At 41.5% G+C, this 17,064-nt stretch overlaps 1 protein-coding gene across 5 annotated transcripts; it reads left to right on the forward strand.

Annotated features, from left to right (window-relative positions):
- The first annotated feature begins 1,414 nt into the window (after positions 1-1,414).
- LOC113938366 (signal-regulatory protein delta-like) lies at positions 1,415-16,379 on the forward strand. 5 transcript variants are annotated; one of them, XM_027623812.2, is made up of 5 exons: positions 1,415-1,643; positions 2,117-2,300; positions 12,934-13,281; positions 15,246-15,596; positions 15,992-16,379. In XM_027623812.2, the coding sequence occupies exons 2-5, from the start codon at positions 2,135-2,137 to the stop codon at positions 16,075-16,077; spliced, it is 951 nt and encodes a 316-aa protein (XP_027479613.2). In that variant the 5' UTR covers positions 1,415-1,643; positions 2,117-2,134; the 3' UTR covers positions 16,078-16,379. The 5 variants fall into 5 exon arrangements, with proteins under 5 accessions (XP_027479613.2, XP_027479614.2, XP_027479616.2 ...); XM_027623813.2 differs by having other exon boundaries at positions 15,246-15,569; XM_027623815.2 differs by having other exon boundaries at positions 2,141-2,300.
- Positions 16,380-17,064: the final 685 nt, after the last annotated feature.

Below are 17,064 nucleotides of genomic sequence, written 5' to 3' on the forward strand. Positions count from 1 at the left end.
TGCACTAGGCCTGAGCAGATGGCCCTCAGCTGTCAGCTCTCTTTGGGATGGCCTCAGTTGAGGAGAGCCACCATGCCCAAGGTCATGCCTGGGACATTGCCACATCCAGTGGCTCATCAACATGGGGATGTAAAGGTCCAGCCTCTCAACCCAGCTCAGAACTCTGAAGAAACATCCTAGCACCAGAGCTCCACAGGAGATCAACTGAGGTCTTCTTTAGGACTTCACTGCTGCTCAACTTCTTCTAAACAATTCCGCTCCCTGCTCCTCCTAGCTACCATTGGATCCTAAAGTACTCCCTGAAAATGACCTGCTTATTAATATTCCTCTCAACACCTGTTTCCCAGGGAACCTGATGTGAAGGGGACAGGCTGTGGTGGGTACCAGAAAAGGTGGGGATCCTTTTTTCTCTAAGTGTTAAGGAAGTCATCGAAGGATGGATTGTTTACCCTATCACTTACCATATATCATATACAACATACCAGACACATATGCCATATATAATATACCATATACCACATACTATGTACTACACCATATGCCATATACAATATACCATATACCACATATCACATACCACATGGCATATGCAATGTACCATTACCAAATACCACATACCATACACCATATACCACATATCACATACAACATACCATATAAGGTATACCACATAGTATATGCCATAGACCATATACAATACAGCGAACAGTCTTAATAAACAAGAGCAATGAAAATCTACAAAATTGTTTATACAAAAAAGGGATTTACTCAGATCTGTGTTGTAGTAGACCCTGGATAAAGTAGAAGTAGAGCTTACAGTGGGCAAAAGATTTGGGGATAGCCTATTAGGAAGTAATAGTTTTCATTCACACCAGAGATGACAATGGAGATGGAGTAACAGATTCAATAAGTGTTTAGGAGGTAAAACTAACAGGGTCTGGTAATTTGTAGACAAGAGTGGACAACTGAGGATGTGGAACACGGGCCTCTTCTTGGTTTGATCAAATGGGTAGAGGATGTGCCACATACTGAAGGGGAGAAGAAATTGTCTAAGTGCAGACTATAAACTCACCTTTGAATATTTCAGCTATACAAATGAAAATTTCATGGTCAAAGGATATATAAGCCAGCCACCAAAAAGTGGATTCAGGATTGGAACCTAAACTACATCTGGTTGCAAAGCCAATGCTCCTGACCATCAAGGCACTAAAAATCCCAGACTCTGTAGAGTTTAGAGTCTGATGGGAGGTGTGAAGTCTGCTGAAGGTGGGAGGAAGTGTAGTATTCTGGACCTTGAGGAAAGATCCTGTACAACCCACAGCAGGGCGCATGGATGGCATCCCAGCATGGAATTCATCATTCCAGAACAATGTGATAGGATGTGACATCATAAGGGGAGAGGAGTCTTCTCATCTCCTATATGCAGTTTGGGCTGCTGTGGACTCTCCTCTTGTTCTAACACCTCTCCTGGCCTAAACATCCTATTGATCCCTGAGGAGGCATGGCTCACAAGGAAGCAACAGTGAAATCACCCTAGCTGTCAGTGCCTGACTATGGACTCGTGGACACTAAAGGGTCACCAGCTGAGTGTGGACTGAGAGTCCCAACACAGTCTCTGTGCTTGGGTAGAGCCCATTGCAGAGGTGAGAAAGAAAGAAGCCAGCATGCTTGTTCCTTTCTCTTTCTAAGAATGTTTCTTCTGTTCCTCTACTTTATCCCCCAGAGCTAGCCCCAGACCCAGCACAGACAGCAGAGGCAGCCCTCACATTTCAGTTGTGTTTCTAGGTGTATTACTTTCCCTCTTGCAGAGTGTTGCCCCAGCCCCACCTTCCCTGTAGCCCCTTCCATTCTCTAAGACACAAATCATCACCATCTCCAAAACTCTAACCTCTTTCCCACACCATGTCTCTGGACCTCTACATCAGCAGGGGTGCAGGTTGGTGAGATCTCAGTTGGGATGAGGCTCAGGAGTGAGCACAAGTCTATGACATGCTTTTAACTATGGAAAATCAATCATTTCTAGTAGCAACTTCTCAGCTTGTGGCCACCTTGCCTGTCCATTTTATAATCTCAAAGAAAAACTGTTTAAGTCCCATGGTCTTTCCTCTCATCACAGTCCCCTTCCTCTGACATCATGGAGGCAGGGAGTGTCTTCTCTCCTCAGAGCAGAGAGTCCTGGGTCTCTCCAGGACAACACTCAGACAGAGAAGTCTCCAGGGCCACCATGATGCATGTCCCTGCCTCCCGATCCTGCCCACCTCTGCCATCTCTGCTGCTGACTCTGCTGGTGAGATTCACAGGTGAGTTGTGGCTCAGGTATGTGTGATGAGGACTCCCCTATGCTTGTTTACTGTGTTCACCTCACCTGTTTGCCTAGAATTTCCTGGGGGAGGGTTTTCTCTAATCCATCCAGAATTTATATAACTAGATTGGAATGGCTCCCCGTTCACAAAATCTCCCAGTGGCTGAGTCTGTTCCACACCCTTTTGTTCAGGGAATGGGCACACACTAATGGTCACAGGGCTGAGCACAGCGCACACATCAGAACTCTCATCCCCCATCCCCTGGGGACAAAGAACATGTCTTTCAAATTTATTACCACCACACAGATGCAACTTCTCAATGAAGAAAAGCATGTTGGAGAACACGAAATTATAAAGCAAGAAAAGAATTCACAATGCTTCCATCCTAAGATAATCACTGTTAAAAATTTGCAGAGGTTTCCATGCTCATGGAATATTGGCCAGAAGTGGTCACTAGAGGTCTCTGGTTCAGCGATGGAAGCTGAATCCTGCAGGCTCTTCAGAGAACTAAGCAGTTCTGCCTCTGCTTGTTGAAAAAGCTAAAGAAGCATGTGGAGTCTCTTTCCCAAGCCCATTGGTCCATGTTGGCAGAGGCTTTGAGTCCCAATTGCCACAGCAGATGGCTTGAGGGATTTAGATCAGATGAAAGAGGAACCCAAGACCTTTATCTGAGTATAAGCAAAGAGGAAGAAAGCTTGGATGTTTTAGGAAAGAATAAAATACATGAGACACACACACCCACTGGAGAATGTTACCAAACATTTCAATGTGAATAGCAAGTTCATAAAATCTCTTCCAGAAAATAGAAGACGAGGAAACACTTCCCTGCTCATTTGATGAGGCCATTATTACCTTGATAGAAAAACCAGATAGACTATACATAAAAAAATAACTACAGACCAATATCTCTCATGAATCTAAATGCAAGAATCCTGAACAAAATTTGGCAAATAGAATTTCGAATGTGTAAAATTATATACCATGACTAAGAAGGATTTATTTCAGGCATGCAAAGCTGTTTCAACATTTGAAAATCAATCACCATAATCCATCACATCAAATTAAAGAAGAAAAATTGCATGATATTATCAATTGATGCAGAAAATCATTTGACAAATCTAACACATATTCATGATGCAAACTTAGCAAAGTAGAAATAGGAAGGAACTTCCTCAGTTTGATGAACATTTACAAAAAACCCTGCATCATTATACTTAATGGTGGAAGACTGTTGTGGGGTTTTTTGTTTTGTTTTGTTTTTTGTGAGATAAAGACTGAGGAAGGACGTGCCTACTCACAACTCTTATTCAACATAGTACTAGAAATTGCAGGAGAGAGAGGGACAGGAAGAAAGGAATGGAGGAGAAAGGGAAGGGAGAGGAAGGGAAGGGAAGGGAAGAGAAGGGAAGGGGGCAGGGAAAGAAGTTGAAAAGGAAGAAAAAAAACTTCCCTTATTTGCAGATGACATGATTGTCTACATAGAAAATCCCAAAGAATCTACTTAAAAAAAAAAAAACAAAACTCTTACAGTTAATAAGCACATTAAGCAAGGATACAAGATCAACATACAAAAATCAGTTATGGCTTGCCTCAGGCTTCCTAGTGGCCACCTCTTGAGGCCTCACCTCCACGCTGGACACCTCCAGTCTGGTCAGCCTCCTTGGCTTCCATGAGACGTGAGCTGAGCAGTTAAGCTAATAGCCGAGATTCAGGCAGGACTTTTCCGACGCCCCAGGGCCCTTCTTGCCCTGGGACTACCCCATCTCCAGCAATTTATTTATTTGAGAGGAGCAAGATGGCAGAGGAGTAGGAGACCTAAATTTTGTCTGGTCCCAGGAATTCAGCTGGATAGGTAACAAACCATTCTGAACACCTACGAACTCAACAGGAGATCGAAGAAAAGAATAGCAACAACTCTCTGAACAGAAAAGCGACCACTTTCTGGAAGGTAGGACATGTGAAGAAGTGAACCCGAGGCGATATTCAGGAGGATAGATGGCGGGGGAGGGGGCCTCCATCCGCCACTTCTGGCAAGTGATAGAGCTGCGGAGCACAAAATCGGAACTGTTAGAAGTCGGCACCGCTGAGGGACGTCGCTCCAGTGGCTAAGCGGGGGGTGGAACCCTCGCAGGACAGTGTGGTCTCAGGACCCTCGGGGTCACAGAGAGACCGGGGGTGCCTGAGTGCGGCAGAGCTCCCAGGTATTGGAGCAGGGAAGCTGGCTGCAGAGACGGAGCCGAGGCGCGGGCTCTCAGCTCGGGGTTGCCATAAATTGTGATCAGTGACAGTCGGGCCACTGCTCCTCCAGCAGGGACCCAACAAGCGGCAGATCCGGGGAGACTCCCCTTCCTCCCCTGGGAGGAGTGGCTCAGGAGCGCACTGCAGGGATCTCCTGGGTTTGGAGACTCCACACTAAGTCGGGTGCCAGAGATAGAAACGCTTGGTCACAGGCTGGGTGAGCACAGAGTGCAGACGGAGACCGGGGAGACGGGAGTGACTGACTGCTTTTCTCTGGGGACGCACTGAGGAGTGGGGCACTGAGTTCTCGGCTCCTTGGGGGGGAGATTAGGAGGCCGTCGTTTTCACTCTCATCCTCCAAATCTGTACGGAAAGCTTACAGGGAACAAAAGCTCCCGAGAGTAAACCCGAGCAGATTACTTAGCCCCGACCCACAAGGGCGGGGCAATTCCGCCTCCGGCAAAGACATTTGGGAACCATGGCAACAGGCCCCTCCCCCAGAAGATCAGCACAAACAGCCAGCTAAGACCAAGTTTACCGATCAATGAGAACGGCAAAACTCCAGCGCTGGGGGAATACTGCACATAGAATTCATGGCTTTTTTCCCATGATGCTTTAGTCTTTCAAAGTTAATTTTTTTAATTTTCTTTCTTTTTTTCTTTTTCTATTTTTTTAGTTGAATTTTTCTTCTTTCCTTTTTCAACCAATATCTTATCAATTCCTTTCTTAAAATCTTTTTTAATTTTCATTTTTACAGTCATATTCTCTCTTCATTGTATTTAACCTTATTTTTTGTATATACATAAGTTTTTCTTTCTTTAAAATTTTGGGATACAGTTTCTTCTAACAGACTAAAATATACCCTAAATCTAGTGTATAACATTGTCCTAGTCTCCCACCTGATTCACATTCTCTTTTCTTTTTTAATTTTTTTCATTCTTTTTTTCAACCAACTTCTTATCAGTTCCTTCTTTAAAATCTTTTTTAATTTTCATCTTTATAGTCATATTTCATCCCTTCATTGTATTTACCCTAATTTTTGTATGTATATAAGTTTTTCTTTCTTTAAAATTTTCTATAAAATTTCTTTCTTTTAAATTTTCTTTCTTTCTTTAAAAGAGGCAATTTCTTCTAGCAGACCAAAATACACCCAGAATCTAGTGTGTGGCTCTGTTCTATTCACCAGCTTGATCATATTTTTTTTTCCTTTTCTTTTCCTCCCGGTTTCGGGTCACTTCTGATTTGTTTAGTGTATATTTTTCTGGGGCCATTGTTACCCTGTTAGCATTTTGTTCTTGTGTTCATCTATTCTCCTCTGGACAAAATGACAAAACAGAAAAACACACCTCAAAAAAAAGAATAAGAGTCAGTACCAACTGCCAGGGACCTAATCAATACAGACATTAGTAAGATGTTAGAACTAGAGTTCAGAATGACGATTATAAAGACACTAGCTGGGCTTGAAAAAAGCATGGAAGATACTAGGGAAACCCTTTCTGGAGAAATAAAAGAACTAAAATCTAACCAAGTTGAAATCAAAAAGGCTATTAATGAGTGCAAACAAAAATGGAGGCTCTAACTGCTAGAATAAGTGAGGCAGAAGAGAGAATTAGTGATATAGAAGACCAAATGATGGAAAATAAAGGAACTGAGAAAAATAAAGATAAACAATTACTGGATCACGAGGGGAGAATTTGAGAGATAAGTGATACCATAAAGTGAAACAACATTAAAATAATTGGGATCCCAGAAGAAGAAGAAAGAGAGAGGGGGGCAGAAGGTATATTAGAGCAAAATATAGCAGAGAACTTCCCTAATGTGGGGAAGGAAACAGGCATCAAAATCCAGGAGGCAGAGAGAAGCCCTCTCAAAATCAATAAAAATATGTCAACACCCGACATCTAATAGTAAAACTTACAAGTCTCAGAGACAAAGAGAAAATCCTGAAAGCAGCTCGGGAGAAGAGATCTGTAACCTACAACGGTAGAAACAATAGATTGGCAGCAGACCTATCCACAGAGACCTGGCAGGCCAGGAAGGACTGGCATGATATATTCAGAGCACTAAATGAGAAAAATATGCAGCCAGGAATACTATATCCAGCTAGACTGTCATTGAAAATAGGAGAGATAAGCTTCTAGGACAAACAAAAACTAAAAGAATTTGCAAACACCAAACCAGCCCTACAGAAATATTGAAAGGGGTCCTCTAAGCAAAGAAAGAGCCTAAAAGTAACATAGACCAGAAAGGAACAGAGACAATAACAGTAACAGTCACCTTACAGGCAATACAATGGCACTAAACTCATATCTTTCCATAGTTACCCTGAATTTAAATGGGATAAATGCCCCAATCAAAAGAAACAGGGTATCAGATTGGATAAAAAAAAAAAAAAAAAACAGACCCTTTGGTATGCTCTCTGCAAGAGACTCATTTTAGACCCAAAGATACCTCCAGATTGAAAGTGAGGGGGTGGAAAACAATTTACCATGCTAATGGACATCAAAAGAAAGCTGGGGTGGCAATCCTTACATCAGACAAATAAGATTTTAAACAAAAGACTATAATAAGAGATGAGGAAGGACACTACATCATACTTAAAGGGTCTATCCAACAAGATCTAACAGTTTGGGGCACCTGGGTGGCTCAGTCATTAAGCGTCTGCCTTTGGCTCAAGTCATGATCCCAAGTTCCTGGAATGGAGCCCCACATCGGGCTCCCTGCTCAGTGGGAAGCCTGCTTCTCCCTCTCCCACTCCCCCTGCTTGTGTTTCCTCTTTGTTGTGTCTCTCTCTGTCAAATAAATAAATAAAATAAAAAAGAAGATCTGACAATTTTAAATATCTATGCCCCTAACATGGGAGCAGCCAATTATATAAGCCAATTAATAACAAAATGAAAGAAACACATCAACAATAATACAATAATCGTAGGGGACTTTAACCGCCCTCATTGAAATGGATAGATCATCTAAGCAAAAGATCAACAAGGAAATAAAGACTTTAAATGACACACTGGACCAGATGGACTTCACAGATATATTCAGAACATTCCATCCCAAAGCAACAGAATACACATTTCTTCTCTAGTGCCCATGGAACATTCTCCACAATAGATCACATCCTGGGCCACAAATCAGGTCTCAACTGGTACCAAAAGATTGGGATCATTCCCTGCATATTTTTGGACCACAATGCTTTGAAACTAGAATTCAATCACAAGAGGAAAGTTGGAAAGAACTCACATACATGTAGGCTAAAGAGTATCCTACTAAAAAATGAATGGGTCAACTAGGAAATTAAGGAAGTATTAAAAAAATTCATGAAAACACAACTGTTCAAAATCTTTGGAATACAGCAAAGGCAGTCCTAAGAGGAAAGTATATAGCAGTACAAGCCTTTCTCAAGAAACAAGAAAGGTCTCAAATACACAACCTAACCCTACACCTAAAGGAGCTGGAGAAAGTACAGCAAATAAAGCCTAAACCCAGCAGGAGAAGAGCAATAGTAAAGATCAGAGCAGAAATCAATGAAATAGAAACCAAAAGAACAGTAGAACAGATCAATGAAACTGGGAGCTGGTTCTTTAAAAGAATTAACAAGATTGATAAAACCCTGGCCAGACTTATCAAAAAGAAAAGAGAAAGGACCCAAATACATAAAATCATGAAAGAGGAGCGATCACAACCAACACCAATAAAATACAAACAATTATAAGAACATATTATGAGCAGCTATATGCCAGCAAATTAGATAATCTGGAAGAAATGGGTGCATTCCTAGAGATGTATAGACTACCAAAACTGAACCAGGAAGAAATAGAAAAACTGAACAGACCCATAACCAGTAAGGAAATCAAAGCAGTAATCAAAAATCTCCCAACAAACAAGAGGCCAGGGTCAGATGGCTTCCCAGGGGAATTCTACCAAACATTTAAAGAAGAATTAATACCTATTCTTCTGAAACTGTTCCAAAAAATAGAAACAGAAGGAAAATTTCCAAACTCATTTTATGAGGCCAGCATTACCTTGATCCCAAAACCAAAGACCACATCAAAAAGAATTACAGACCAATATCCTTGATGAACATGGATGCAAAAATTCTCACCAAAATACTAGCCAATAGGATCCAACAGTACATTAAAGGGATTATTCACCACGACCAAGTGGGATTTATTCCTGGGCTGCAAGGTTGCTTCAACATCTGCAAATCAATTAATATGATATAATACATTAATAAAAGAAAGAACAAGAATTATATGATCCTCTCAATCGAAGCAGAAAAAGCATTTGACAAAGTACAGCATCCTTTCTTGATTAACTCTTCACAGTGTAGGGATAGAGGGTACATACCTCAGTATCATAAAAGCCATCTATGAAAAACCCATATGAATGTCATACTCAATGGGGAAAAACTCAGAGCTTGTTCCCTAAGGTCAGGAACATGGCAGGGATGTCCACTATCACCACTGCTATTCAACACAGTATTTGAAGTCCTAGCCTCAGCAATCAGACAACAAAAAGAAATAAAAGGCATCTGAAATGACAAAGAAGTGAAACTCTCACTTTTTGCAGATGATATGATACTTTATGTAGAAAACCCAAAAGACTCCACCCCAAAACTGCTAGAACTCATACAGGACTTCAGTAAAGTGACAGGGCATAAAATCAATGCACAGAAATCAGTGGCATTTCTATACACCAACAACAAGACAAAAGAAAGAGAAATTAAGGAGTCGATCCCATTTACAACTGCACCCAAAACCATAAGATACCTAGGAATAAATCTAACCAAAGAGGCAAAGAATCTGTACTCAGAAAGCTATAGAATACTCATGAAAGAAATAGAGGAAGACACAAAGAAATGGAAAAACGTTCCATGCTCATGGATTGGAAGAACAAATATTGTAAAAATGTCTATGCTACCTAGAACAATCTACACATTTAATGCAATTCCTATCAAAATACCATCAACTTTTTTCAAAGAAATGGAACAAATAATCCTAAAATTTGTATGGAACAAGTAAAGACCCCGAATAGCCAGAGGAATGTTGAAAAAGAAAATCAAAGCTGGTGGCATCACAATTCCGGACTTCAAGCTCTATTACAAAGCTGTCATCATCAAGACAGTATGGTACTGGCACAAAAACAGACACATAGATCAATGGAACAGAATAGAGAGCCCAGAAATGGACCCTCAACTCTATGGTCAACTCATCTTCGACAAAGCAGGAAAGAATATCCAATGGAAAAAGACAGTCTATTCAACAAATGATGTTGGGAAAATTGGACAGCCACATGTAGAAGAATGAAACTGGACCATTTTCTTACATCACACACAAAAATATACTCAAAATGGATGAAAGACCTTAATGTGAGACAGGAATCCATCAAAATCCTTGAGGAGAACACAGGCAGCAACCTCTTCGACCTCAGCCGCAGCAACTTCTTCCTAGAAACATCGCCAAAGGCAAGGGAAGCAAGGGCAAAAATGAACTATTGGGACTTGATCAAGATAAAAAGCTTTTGCACAGCAGAGGAAATAGTCAACAAAACCAAAAGACAACTGACAGAATGGGAGAAGATATTTGCAAATGACATATCAGATACAGGGCTAGTATCCAAAATCTATAAAGAACTTACCAAACTCAACACCCAAAGAACAAATAATCCAATCACGAAATGGGCAGAAGATATGAACAGACATTTCTCCAAAGAAGACATCCAAGTGGCCAACAGACACATGAAAAAGTGCTCAACATCACTTGGCATCAGGAAAATACAAATCAAAACCTCAATGAGATACCACCTCACACCAGTCAGAATGGCTAAAATTAACAAGTCAGGAAATGACAGATGTTGGCGAGGATGTGGAGAAAGGGGAACCCTCCTACACTGTTGGTGGGAATGCAAGCTGGTGCAGCCACTCTGGAAAACAGTATAGAGGTTCCTCAAAAAGTTGAAAATCGAGCTATTGTATGATCCAGCAATTGCACTACTGGGTATTTACCCCAAAGATACAAATGTAGTGATCCAAAGGGGCATCTGCACCACAGTGTTTGTAGCAGCAATGTCCACAATAGCCAAACTATGGAAAGAGCCTAGACGTCCATCAACAGATGAATGGATAAAGAAGATGTGGTATATATATACAATGGAATATTATGCAGCCATCAAAAAAATGAAATCTTGCCATTTGCAATGATGTGGATGAAACTAGAAGGTATTATGCTAGGCTAAATAAGTCAACCAGAGAAAGACAAGTATCATATGATCTCACTGATATGAGGAATTTGAGAAACAAGACAGAGGATCGTAGGGGAAGGGAGGGAAAAATGAAACAAGATGAAACCAGAGAGGGAGATAAACCATAAGAGACTCTTAATGTCAGGAAACAAACTGAGGGTTGCTGGAGTGGAGGGGAGTGGGAGGGATGGGGTGGCTGGGTGATGGACATTGGGGAGGGTATGTGCTATGGTGAGCTCTGTGAATTGTGTAATACTGATGAATCACAGACCTGTACCCCGAAACAAATAATACATCATATGTTAATTAAAAAAGAAAGATATTTACTGTACATTTTAAGGTAAACATATGTTAAAAAAATCAATTATGTTTCTATATACTAAAAACACATGTGACCATTTACATTATCACCCTCTAAAAAAGAGAAATATGTATAAATCTTATATGTACAAGTTGTATATAAGGAAAGCTAGAAAACCAATTAAAGCAATCAGTTTTAAATCAAAGAAGAACTAAACAAATAAAGATACATACCATGTTCGTGGATAGGAAGACTCAATATTGTCAGGATATTCATTCTTCCCAACTTGATCTAAGGATTAAATGCAATCCCAATCAATATAAGAGCAAACTGTTTGATAGGTATTGACAAACTGATTCTAAAGTTCATATGGAGAAGTTAAAAATCCAGAATAGCCAACTCAATGTTGGAAAAGAACAAAGTCAGAGGACTGACACCATTCAATACAAGACTTACTAGAAAGCTACAGTAATTGAAACAGTGGCATTGGTGAAGGAATAACACACATATCAATGCAACAGAATAGAAAGTCCAGAAATAGACCCACATAAATACAGCCAACTGATCTTTGGGAAAGGAGCAAAATAGTCTTTTCAACAAATGTTGCTGGAGCAACTGGACATCTGGACATCCATGTGCAAAGAGAAAAAAATTGATTCTAGACACAGACCTAACAACCTTCATAAAAATAACTCAAATGTAAAACACAAAACTATAAAATTCCTACAAGATATCATAGAAGAAAATCTAAATTACCTTTGATATGGAAATGATTTTTTTATAAATAGACTTTGTATTTTAAAGCAGTTTTAGTTTCACACCAGAATGGAACAGAAAGTGCAGAGATTTCCCATACTACTCCCTGTCCCCACATATCACTCTCCAATTACCAACATCCTCCACCAGAGTGGTACATTTATTACAAATGGTGAACCTACACTAGTATGTTATTAACACCCAAAGTCCATAATTCACATTACGTTTCACCCTTAGTATTGTGTAGTCTATGGGTTTGGACAAATGTATAGTGATATCCACTTTTATAGTACTATACAGAGTAGCTTCACTGCCCTAAAAATCCTCTGTGCTCTGCTTATTTATCTCTTTCCACCCTAACCCTGGCAATCACTGATATATTCCCTTCCCCCATAGTTTTGCCTTTTCCAGCATATCATATACTTGGACTCATGCAGTATGCAGGCTTCTCCTTTTGATTAAGCTTCTGCCATATCTTTTCAGGGGTTGATAGCTCATTTGTTGTTAGCACTGGATAATATTCCACTGTCTGGGTGTACCACAATTCTTTATCCATTCACCTATTGAAGGTCATCATGGTTGCTTTTAAGCTTGGCAATTATAACTAAAGCTGCTATAAACTGTGAAGAGGAATCTGTTCCAGGCCTCTCTCCTAGCTTCTGGTAGCCTCAGACCATCCTCAGATTGTACATGGAATTCCCACTGTGTCTTCACATCATCTTCCCTCTGTGTATGACAGCTAAGCTAAGCTGTGCCTGAATTCCTGGTCCACAGGAACTATGAAATAATATGTGTTTCCTTAAACTAAGTTTGTGGTAATTTGTTATTCAGCAAGTTCCCCTGTTTATATAGCATCTACTATGCTCCAGGCCATTCTCTTATCCTGATGCAAGGTACCCTCCACCTTTCTGTACATTGGTCCCCTTCCCCTCATCCCTTATGGCAACCCAGTTTGTAATTTTCGTACTTTGGCACCAGTACATATTGCTAAAAGAGTGTGTAATGAGGCCCCACCTTGACCTAAAAGCAGACCCTCAGAAAATCTTCGGCCAAGACAAAGAACATGAGAAAAGATGCAAAATTTCTTTCCAGGAACTTCAGATGAAGACTTCCAGGTGACCCAGCCTGAGAGTTCAGTTTCAGTCAGAGCTGGAGAGATCTTAACACTGGGCTGCAACGTGTCTGCTCGATCCCCAGCAGGGCCTGTCTTATGGTTCAGGGAGAATGGGCAAGAACGACAATTAATCTACAATTTCAATGGAAGCCAATTCCCCCGAGTAACCCAAGTGGAAAACACGGAGTTCAACCAAACAGACTATTCCATCCGCATCAGTGATGTGTCACCCAAAGATGTGGGCACGTATTACTGTGTGAAGCTAACAATAGCACACCCTGACATGGCATATGTATCTGGTTCAGGCACCTTTGTGTCTGTGAATGGTGAGTACACCCTGACAAACTCCAACCCCTTGGTTTGTAAAAATAATTTTTTAAAAATCTGAAATATGTACCAAATCATCACTACACACTAGATTCTGTGCCCCTTCAATCACAAACCACCCTATAAGTTAGATTCTGCAGATGGCCCTATTAATTAACCATTCTGTGGTCCTGTGCCTAATATTGAATCAAGCCATGTTGACAGGCCATGCCCTGCCCTGATGGCCAACTCCACCAAACCAGTGACACGTGGCAAGGGAAACTCTCACATAAAAAGACACCAGGTAGGCACAATACAACTACAGGTGTGCACTTTATGATCCAAAAAGTGAGAAAAACAGACCTACATGGCCAGCTGGCTTTTCTAAGGTCTGGGGGACAATCCTGGGATGAGAGCTATCCACTGAGTATCTTCTAACCTATGCTCTAAGACCCATTTTCCATTCACTGACCCTTGTTGCCATATCTTACCTTCCAGATTCAGGATGAAATCTTAACACAGGGTAGAGTTTGCCCGCTAAGCCCAATACCTCCTGAGCCAAAGCAAAGGGATCCACAAGCAGGCAGACTCTCTACAAGCCTGCACAAATCCACTCACCCATTTCTAACTGGAATGTGATTGAAGCCTGGTGGCAGGTCCCTGAGGGGCCACCACAGTGCAGTCAGGGACCCTGTTCCCCACACAGGAAGTCAATGAGTGGGTGTGGGCTCCTACTATAGCTTCTGGGGAGCCAGGAGACCAGAAGGATGGGGCTTGAGTATCACCCACCCCCACATCTTGTTTGGAAAAGCTGTCCTGGAGGGGTTGAGTCACTCTCCCTGGCATTTGATCTTTCCCTGGTCTGCCCTAGTCTACCCCCAGCTCTGCTATTCTCTTCTGAGGACAACCAGTGTTTGCTACTTCTTGCCACTCTCTGGATTAATTATGTTAAATGCAGTGAGATTAGTGTGTCTATCTGCTCTTCTGGGAGAACTACTCTTCCTCAGTGATGTTCTTTTCGAGTCCAGTCACATTCCATGATATCCAACTGGCCATGGAAAATTTACATATGTCCCTTAAACCAACAAGTCTGAGCATAGGCCACTTACCCGCATTCTCTCCCAGCCTCACCAGACACGAGTTCCCTTGTCTCTCTAACCCACACCTTAGCCCATCTGTGCTTTTGATAGTTTGTCAACCTGAAAGGAGTGAGATTACCAGGACCTGACTAATATGGGGTAGTGATGGTGGTGGCAGAGGGTGTTGGGGGTCAGTTGTGGGCCCTCCAAAATTGATAAGGTCCCTAGAGGTTCTACTCTTTTTTGTTGAGAAGAGGAAACTGTCTCTCTCTTCCCCCTTGACAGATTAGCAGAGGAACCATACTCTGCCTGCATGCCTCCATTTAGTAGTCCTAAATGGCTCCTGATTCTCTAGGTTTGCTATCTCTTGACTTACCCTTTCTCCACACCTCTCAGCACTAATATCTCCACAAATTCAGTGGCTGCTCACCCTTCAGAAAAGAGATGAGGGTCAATCCCAAACTCCCTATAGGTATGAGGTCGGCAGAAGACGCTTGGACCCATCTCCAAATGTATTGAGTGATTTTTGGCATTTAGATGGGAGAGGGACTGGTCTCTCTCTATAAACACTATCAATACATAATCCCAGTCCTCTCCCTCCCTGTCCTCCTCTTTCCTTGGTTAGGGGCTGGGACGTGGAACTGGGGAGGTGATACATCTGATCCTCTGCACTGACTCCCCTCCCAGGTCAGGAGCTTCCACCACTTGCAGAGGCCTCTCTAAACTCAGTGTGTGTGAGTGTGTGTGTGTGTGTGTGCACGTGTGTGTGTGTGTGTGTGCGTGTGTGTGTGCACATCATTAACAGAAGTCATGAATGAGGCCCACCCATGATCCAGATCCTAGTTCCTCAGTCCTGCCTGGGCCAGAGCATGAGAAATGGGAAATGATTCTGCATTTCTTTGCAGGAACCACACATGAGATATTCCAGGTGCAACAAGCTGAGATGACACAGACTGTATCAACTGGAGAGACAATCACCTTGAGTTGCAGTGTACCAGATTCATTCCCAAAAGGACCCGTCTTATGGTTCAAGGGACATGGGCCAAACCGGGAAATAATCTACAATTTCAGGGAAGGTTTCTTTCCCAGAGTAAAAGAAATTGGACACCCCACCAAACCTGGCAACACAGACTTTTCCATCCGCATCAGTGAACTCTCTCCTGCAGACACTGGCATCTACTACTGTGTAAAATTCAAGGAGGGGAAACCTGACACGGAGTTCCAATCAGGTCCGGGCACCAAGGTGTTTGTGACTAGTGAGTTTGTCTCATCCATCCCCTATTATGGGCTATCATCTCAGTTAACCAATCCTCTAGTCATTGAATTACTATATTATGCTAAATATTATTGAAGGTGCATTATACATTTGATCTGTCATTCTCTCAACAACCTGTGAGTTAAGTGTTTTACAGAGGAGAAACAGACTCAGAAAGGTCAATTGAATGGTGAGGGATATTTTGGTTGACATCCCAATATTGAATAACTCACCCCCAATAGCTAGATTTAAACAAATTAAGGTAATTTCATGACTCCCTACTAGTGGTTAACTCAAATATGAGACAGGTTTAAGCCAATTTGTGTCCATAAGTGAAAAGGACAGACTTGCAGAGAAATCTGGGAAACTAATACAATTCTCTCTCCTGTTGGCTAGGAACAAGCAATCAGGTTGCTCCAGGTGCTCCAGAGAGACATCTTATGACCATGAGGGGAACCAAGTTGAGGAAAAATCTGCTCTAGAGAAGTGCAAAGATATAAAGAATGTGGGTTGACAACATTGCACAGCCATATTGTTCCTGGTTCCAACCCCATTTCTGGACCTCCGATAATGGGAAAGAAAACATCTCCTTGTTAAGCCAGTTTGCTTAAAGTCAGCACTGTCCTAAGGGATGCCAGATGATAAAGTTCCCACATCCACAGAGCACTGAAGTACAATTTCAAACCATTTTTTCTGTTCCGAAAGCCTTATTTAATTTTTCTATTTTGTTATAACCTCTGAACTCTGAGCAATATCCAGCTTGAGAAATGATTAAATTGGTGATACTACAATACTACTATTTGTTGGGCATCTACTGTACACCAAGCATCTACTTTTCCCATATTATTGTATTTGCCTGCATAGCAACTTGAGTATAAAAATGATTATCCTTATTGTATGAATGAAGAAACTGAGGCTCAAGGGAATTCAGGGGTACAGACAGTAGGAGAAAGAGGTAAAGTTGGTCTGGGCTCTCTCTAGCATGCTCTACATATTAGTGAAGAACCTTTCCTTACAGGGGATAAAAATGAAAAATATTAGCTTAATGTGATCCTGTAGCTGAGGAGGATTCTAGGTTCCTCACAACATCCAATGCAGAGCTTTAGGACTAAGGACTCAGTGCCACCAAGACTCTTATTCTTTGAAATTCTTTCATCTCTATTCATCTCTGCCTGGCTTTGGCTACACATAGACCTTATCCATATAATGGAACAGATAAGTATAGAAAATGTTGACATTCATTACCTCATCTTAGCAGCCAGGATGGAAAGAGAGCTTCTTATTCCCAGCCTCCACAAATGAATCCCAGGAAGTCATTTGAAATCGCCTTTCCTATGCCTTTCACTTACTCATTATTATAAGGGAGAGGAAGTGCTAGGTAGGGTATCCACCAACCCAATGATATAAATGTTCAACAGACTAAAGACAACATTTATGTCCACTCCAAGGTCCAACCCTTCAATGTAACA

Source organism: Zalophus californianus, chromosome 8 (assembly GCF_009762305.2).
Source record: "Zalophus californianus isolate mZalCal1 chromosome 8, mZalCal1.pri.v2, whole genome shotgun sequence".
Lineage (NCBI taxonomy): Eukaryota > Metazoa > Chordata > Mammalia > Carnivora > Otariidae > Zalophus > Zalophus californianus.